The 7,579-nt window shown below is 36.0% G+C and overlaps 1 protein-coding gene across 1 annotated transcript; it reads right to left on the bottom strand.

Annotated features, from left to right (window-relative positions):
• Positions 1-2,717: 2,717 nt before the first annotated feature.
• LOC129903363 (leucine-rich repeat receptor-like protein kinase PXL1) lies at positions 2,718-6,109 on the bottom strand. Its single transcript, XM_055978900.1, has 2 exons — positions 3,424-6,109; positions 2,718-3,335 (listed from the first exon to the last, which is right to left on the bottom strand). Exons 1-2 carry the CDS (start codon positions 6,053-6,055, stop codon positions 2,923-2,925), a joined length of 3,045 nt encoding a protein of 1,014 aa, XP_055834875.1. The 5' UTR covers positions 6,056-6,109; the 3' UTR covers positions 2,718-2,922.
• Between the last annotated feature and the right edge of the window lie 1,470 nt (positions 6,110-7,579).

The raw sequence follows: 7,579 nt of genomic DNA, 5'->3' as shown, positions 1-7,579 counted from the left end.
TTCATGCAATAGGAATAGAGATCATAAACCCATAAAATATCATGCTTTAATTTGATAGAAAACCTTGAGAAATTAATTGAGTTTCATGGATGAAAGGATCAATGAATCAATACCCACATACCTTAAGTAAGAAGACCAAATAATTTGGAAGAACTTGAGAGTTTTGGTGGAGAGCTTGAGTGAATTTACTTGAAGTCTTCAATGGAGTCCTTGAGAGTCTTTTGTATAGAGAGAAATATTTGATTAGGTGAATTGTAGAAGAATGAATAGAATTAGGGGTTTAGGTTAATTTATAAAGTTGAATTAAGTCTTAAAAACGTCTAGGTTCATTAGCTAACAATTTGGGAAAAGTCTAAAATGCCCTTACTAAAAATCCAACTCGGCTAGAAAATCCTTGCTAGATCCGCGATGCAGAGGCGAGCAAGTCCGCGATGCGGAGGCGAGCATGTCTGCAATGCGGACTTATCGCGCACCTTACTGTTTTGCGCAATTCCTTGGAATTCTATCTTTCGACATACGGGTCCTAAAAATCCACCGAAACTATTTTCCCGCAGGTTTTGACCCCCTGATCGATATTTCGAACTCGAATTTTCCAAAAAGATTAAGAATGATGCATTACTTAAGCGGCCTATTCTCAAGTCATTCTTAAGGCACTTATGAGCAAATTTGAGGGATGTTACAAACATGCCATGTAAGATATGAACTTTGAATGCACATATTAGGCCATAACAACAACTTAGCCCTTATAACTTTGAGTAATCTTGATCTTGTACACTATTTGATATGTATAGTTCCTACGTTTACACTCCGTTATTTTCTTTATTCTCATCTTTGATAAAATGCATCACCACCAATATTTCTCTTTCTCTCTCTTTTATTTAGTACACAGTAAAATACTAAGTATTATAGTGCTTGTGAAAAGGAGAGCGAAAAACTTGAGATGGTTCAGACGATTTGTATATCTTTCTTCTCCTTCCATTGTCCTTTGCATATTTGTAGAAGAAAGTCATTGGTATTTTTGAAGAGAATGCAACGCAAGAGATTTTATCCTTTAAAAAAAGGAGTTAGTGATCCTATTTCCAAGAATAAAGTAAAGTCTTGATTTTGAGGCCGTTTGGATTGGGTTATAAGCTGTTTTCAGCTTTTTTTGAGTGTTTGACTGGCCAACTTAAAGTCATTTTGTGCTTAAAATAAGCCCCAATAAATAGTTGAGTTTATTTGGATGAACTTATTTTAAGCAGTTTATAAGTTGAAAATAGCTTATAAGTCAAAAAAAAAGTTAGTCTGCACCTATTTTTTTTTTAAACTTATAAACAGTTTTCAACTTATAAGCTGCTTAAAAATAAGTCAATCCAAACATGCTATTTCTTGTTGAGTTCGTGTGAATTTTCTGCTTTAATGTTGATTTTTTCCATAAGAGAGTAGCAAAATTCCCTTATGAGCCAACATTTTTATGTCCTTGATTGTTTTCTTGGTTACCAAGATTTGATTGCTTCCTTAATTTGGTACTTCATTGATTGCACAACCTTTCTTGTTTCTCTTCATTGGTACTTACTTCCTTTATTATCTTGATTGATTTCCTTTGTGTATTTTATGCACAATTTAAATGGTCGTCATTAAAATCAACACTAACACAATTTTGATGACTTGGAACTCGACTAATTCGTTTACTTTAATCGTAATCAATGCCTTAATGCCAAAAACAACCTATGTGAACGAGTAGCTTTCCATGTAAAATAATTACACTCTATCAGTTGGGGGCAATGATGCTACCAATATTAACCCATGTTTTATCTTCTTACCTAATTTTGCGTAATTTATATAGATTTAAATTAAAACTTGCTTCATCTATTAGCTCAACAACTCAAAAACACCATTCTCTTCCTGTGCTTTAATTTATTAGCCGCAGATATTCACCATTACTAGAGACTCAAATCTTTTTCAAGAATGAAATTGTCATGCCATCAATTTGTTTTTTTGGATAATTGTCAATCTCATTGCCATTTTGTTTGAATTCTTTGTATAATCAGCTCTTTGGATTGTGATTTGTTCTTATTTTGCTTCAAATCTAGTGTTGATTTCGATTCATGTGCCTATACCCTACTTGCCTGATTTTCTTGTTTCACTTTCTATTCTGCTGGTCCTTACAAGAGAAAAAAGAACTTTTGCGGTGGGTGTAGCTTATAGAAACCCCATAGACGATTATTGTTATAGCTCAACGCTTCAAGTTTGAAAATTGAATTTCCGCCAATAAGCTTCGTTTCAAGTGTGTATTATCGCAAAAGATCGAATATGTATTGAGAATGGTATAGTTTTTTAGGTGTTTTTGGATGAATCTAGTGTATGGATTCATGAAAGAAGACGTAGTCAGTTTTTTACAAATTAGTGTATAATATTGTATTTTATTGTATATGGATGTAAAAATACCTCTTATATATACAAAATTGTATATTGGGGGTATAATATTGTATTTCATGTTTTTAAGCATTTTTCCAAAAAACAAATCATACGAAAGTTTTGTATATTGTTGTATACCGCATGTATAATATTGTATACCAGATTGTGTTTTGGGCTAAAGATTTTTAATGTAAGTTTTGGGCTATACTTTTTGTAATGTAAAGTTAGATAATTGTATTATTTTAAAATTTTCCCAATTATTAAAGCACTGGAAAGATAAAAAGATCCTGAAATAGCTCAATGTATGCGCAAGTTGGAAGTCTATGGCTTTATTAAGTGAATTCTCAACCAAAGTCAGTTGTTGAATCCCACATTTTGAAGAAACAAACTAAACAATTTCCTCTTCTCTTATATCAATTACAGAATGTAAAGAAGGAAAAGGAAGGAAAGGAACTCTTTACATTTGAACTCTTGAAAATGAAGATATACTAGATATTGAAGTGGAGAAAAAAAAGGTTTTGGTACTTATAGAAGGCCTATAACTGGTGAATGTGCAAAGATTAACTTGTCTTTGTTAGCACTAGTGCTATAACCCCAATTCTGGCAAATACTTTTCCTTCTTGGTTTTGCCTCTCCAAGCATGGTTATAATGTCTCTCATTGATGGTCTTTCTTTGGGAAGCTTGGCAGTGCAAAGAAGTGCAATTTTTAGGACAAGGAGCATCTCTTCATGGACATGTTTACATTGGCCAGCTACATCAGCATCTAATGCTTCTTCTGATGCCTTGTGGTTTACTTTTCTTCTAACCCATTCTACAATGTCAATCGATTCTCCAAACAAAGGGTCTAATGGCATTTTTCCTGTCAGAAGCTCCAAAAGCACCACCCCGTAGCTGTATATGTCACTCTTCTCGTCAACCTTCAATGTGTATCCATATTCTGCCAAAACAACAGAGAAAGGAAAATGAGACGACAAGAAATGAAATGAATTTTCATGTTGATGGCATCATCAGGAAAAGTAACTAACCTGGTGCTATATAGCCATATGATCCTGCCACCATCGAAACGGTCTCATTCTTGTGAAGCATCATCCTTGCCAAGCCAAAATCTGCAATTCTTGCCTCAAAATCTGAATCTAGGAGGATGTTGTTTGACTTGACATCCCGATGTATGACTGGGGGATGACAATCATGGTGAAGATAAGCGAGGCCATGAGCAACACCAAGGGCAACATTGTACCTCGACAACCAATCTACGAGCATTTTTCCAGCTTCTTTTCCATGTAAAGCAGTTCCAAGATTTCCATTAGGCATATATTCGGATAACATCATGACATCAGTCTCATTGTGAAGATAGCCTAATAGCCTAACTATGTTCCTATGACGAAGTTTCCCTAAAAGATCAATCTCTGCAACGAGATCATCTCCTGCTTCAATGTCTCCATCTGATCTCCACAACTTTTTAACTGCTACAATAGAATGTGGCCTCTGAATCTCAGCCTTGTAGACAATTCCATTGCCACCAATACCTATCACATTTGACTCTTTTAGGCAAGCCAGAATATCAGTACTTGTGAAGTTAAGTCTCTGGAATGCTACAAGCCTCCAAGGCCATTCTGAGTTGTTCTTGTTGAACCGAAATTCTTTGAAAAAGCTGTTGCACAAGTACCATCTGTTGTACATCCATCTCCCTGCTAGAACCATGATCCCAACAGCTAAGATAACTGAGATTCCAACAATGAATCCCACGATTATGTGATTGACACGAGTCTTTCTCACATTTGAAGTGATGGTGAGACTTTGAGAACACGGTGGAAGTATGCCGCCACAAAGACCAGCATTTCCTATCAGATCATTGGGATTAATAGTCATGAGTATCCCATTTCTTGGAACTGGACCCTCAAGCTTGTTGTAGGACAGATTAAGCATTTCTAGAGCTGGAGAGCTACCAAAGTCCATTGGTATTTTTCCAACTAGGGAGTTGTTTGATAAATCAAGAATAGATAAAGTTGGTAATGTGGCAATGTGAGTTGGGATTTCACCACTGAATTGGTTGTTTCTTAGATTAAGATTCACCAGTTTTTCACATGACCCGATACTCTGAGGAATTTTCCCTGAGAAATGGTTGCTTGAAAGATCAAGTGAAGAAAGGGAAGGACAATCTTGGAATTGGTCAGGAATGTTGCCTTTAAGATTGTTATTGGAGACTATGAAGGTTTGCAGGCTAGGCATGGACAAAATGCTAGAAGGCAAAGACGATTCAAGGTGGTTCGAGGAGACATCGATAAAAGAAAGAGTGGTGGAGAGAGTGAAGTCCACAGGAATTTCACCTGTGAGATTGTTTTTAGCTAATTCCAATCTTTGGAGCATAGGAAGTGTTCCAAAGCCAATTGGAATTATTCCTGAAAGAAGATTATTTTGGATTCTAACTCGGACGAGTGAAGAACAGTTAGAGAGGCTTGATGGGATTGGTCCAGAGAAGGAATTGTTAAAGAGAATGAGCTTTGTTAGATTGCCAGAATCACACAAGCCAGGAGGGACCTCACCTATCAGGAAATTCGAAGAAACATCTAACCATTGCAAGGGAGAATTTTTCCCAAGATTCATTGGCAAAGAGCCATTTAAAGAATTTTTCCATAGTTCAAGTATCTCAAGATTTTCTAACTCACCAAAATTGGTAGGAATCGGACCAGTTAAGTTATTGCACATGAGATTTAGCAGCTGCAAATTATTCAAATTTGCTAACTCATTTGGAATCTCCCCAGAGAATCTGTTGTCAGAAAGATCCAAGTAAACTAAAGATGTTATATTACCAATTTCAGCTGGAATCTTACCTTCAAAACTGTTTTGATACAAGTACACTGTGGTCAGGTTCTTCAGCTTGCCTAATTCAGCTGGAATTTGTCCACTTAAAGTGTCAACAGCCAAGTCAAGATACTGAAGGTTACTCATATTACCAAACTCAGCTGGAATTGAACCTTCAAACTGATTGTATCCAAGAATTATAGTCTCCACAGCCTTCAATTCACCAAGCTCAGGAGGGATGTGTCCCGAAAGATTATTCCCAGATAGACCAAGAAACTTCAAATTCTTCAGATTCTTGTAAGATGCAGGGATTGAACCTTCAAAGAAACTCCCTCGAAAATCCATGATTTCAAGCAACGTAGCATTGCCAAGGTCCTCAGGGAGAAACCCCTGGAAATTATTGCTAGAAGCGTTGACATATTTCAAACCAAAATTCGCCATTCCAACTCCATTAGGGAATTTGCCAACAAAGTTGTTCTGGCTCACATCAATGCTCTTCAAAGAAGTCAGATTAGCTAATGACTTTGTCAATGAAGTGGAGAAGTCATTGCAGCAAATATTGAGTGTTGATAGACTCTGAAGTCCTTGAATTTGATCTGAAACTCTGCCGCTGAGATTCATGTTTGACAAGTCAAGCTTGTCTACATAGCTTTCGGAGTTGCAAAACACACCATTCCATTTACAATGAACAAAACTTGATGAACTTCCATTGTTTGAAAAGCTCCAATCTTTTAGGTGATCCATTGGATCAACAAGACTAGACTTTAGTGCTAATAATGAAGAAACTTCATCCCTAATTGATGAAACAAAGAAGAAACCACTCAAAAATAACAAGCAGAACAGATGAATTTCCATGGTTTGATCTTTTGAATTTTCTCTCACTTCACTTCTGAAATTCTTTTTGGTTCTTGGGAACAAACTTGTATACAAGTGACCAAAATAATTTATACTATCTGATAACAGATTGAAAAATAAAGAAAAAAAATACAGTATTAATCAGTTAGTTATCATGATTAACTAAAAATGGGACCCATATCTATCTGTATGCATGTTTTTCTTTAATCAATTTTTAAGGAGAGTAATAATGATAATGTAATGATAGACACTAATGGAGGGGGATTAATAGTTATTCCCTTCATCCACTTTTACTTGTTCAATATTGATTTGACACACTTTTAAGGAGCAATAAATATAATGTCATGTGTATTATATCAACATTTGAATACAATAAATTTAATATTTTAAAAAATGACTTGTAACGACCTATCCCCTTCGTTAGGAATACGCCAATGAAAAGGATTTCGGGCCAGAAAACTTCAGATAGTAACTTCGAAAAAATTTAGCCTAGGCCAGACTTGGACGAATTCTCAGTCAGGTGAAGTCTAGGGTGATCGTGTAAATGATGGGAGATCAAATCTCTAATTTGATTGGATAGGCTGATAGCCAAGACGATACGGAGCATTTATGGCTTTGCGAAATCGCATTCGGGAAAGCAAAGCTCCCGAAATTGAATGTGGCGTGAAGGGTATATATTAATATGTCTTTGGAAGAGGGTGCATCATGAAATGGGGGCTTGGAGAAAAAAATCCGAGCTCATTGTTTCTACATATTCCACTAGAGCGGGGCCGTCAAAGCGGGATAGTCGCGACTTAAGTCATGAAAAAGTCCAGAAACGGTCTTTTTTGCAACAATCAGTTTCTAAAATTTCAAGAGGCGACCTAGGGTGATTTCCATTGATTTTTCACGGATTTCCTCACTTAAGGTAAGGATTTTACTCCCTAAATTTATATTTTAATTCCTAGAACCTAGAAAGTATGGTGGGTAATCATTGGGGGAGGGTTTGAACGAAAAATGTATGGTGGAAAATAGCCCTAGGTTAAGGTTAGGATCATGGTTTTGGCCTAGGATGTGAAATTGTGTTATATTTCCTGATAGTTAGGCCATTGTGTTAATCATTTATATGTATTTGATGTTTTTTAGACCAAGAATGAGAAGAGCGAACTCGGAAAGGGAAGGCTCTTGCATTGTAAGGTCGTGATAGCTTGAATTTGAGGTAGGTGATGGTCTAATTTCTCATGTTTTATATACTTGTTAAATTGCTTCATGATATGCATGTGTGTATATGAATAGAGAAATCTGCTAGATTATGTGTGAAATGATCACTTGTTGGCCTGTTTTTGTGATGAACTTGTTCTTGGTGATATGAATGTTGTAAATACTAAATGTATTTGTGATTGTGGTATCTTTGGATCGGGTGTCATGTTCTGACACATAAATTGGATTGGATGTCACGTTTTGACACATAATTAGATCAGGTGTCACATTCCAACACAAGTTGATTGTTTGTAGGTCTCTTGAGAGGACCCTTGTGTGAAGTTG

Source organism: Solanum dulcamara, chromosome 1, assembly GCF_947179165.1.
Source record: "Solanum dulcamara chromosome 1, daSolDulc1.2, whole genome shotgun sequence".
NCBI lineage: Eukaryota > Viridiplantae > Streptophyta > Magnoliopsida > Solanales > Solanaceae > Solanum > Solanum dulcamara.
Note: the sequence above shows the minus strand (reverse complement) of the source record. Positions and strands in the feature narration are given on the sequence as shown.

Excerpts from the sequence above, each read along its gene's own strand:
- LOC129903363 (XM_055978900.1), bottom strand. The coding sequence starts at position 6,055 with ATGGAAATTCATCTGTTCTGCTTGTTATTTTTGAGTGGTTTCTTCTTT. Across the intron at positions 3,336-3,423 it reads ATATGGCTATATAGCACCAG|AATATGGATACACATTGAAG; the intron begins GTTAGTTACTTT and ends TTGTTTTGGCAG.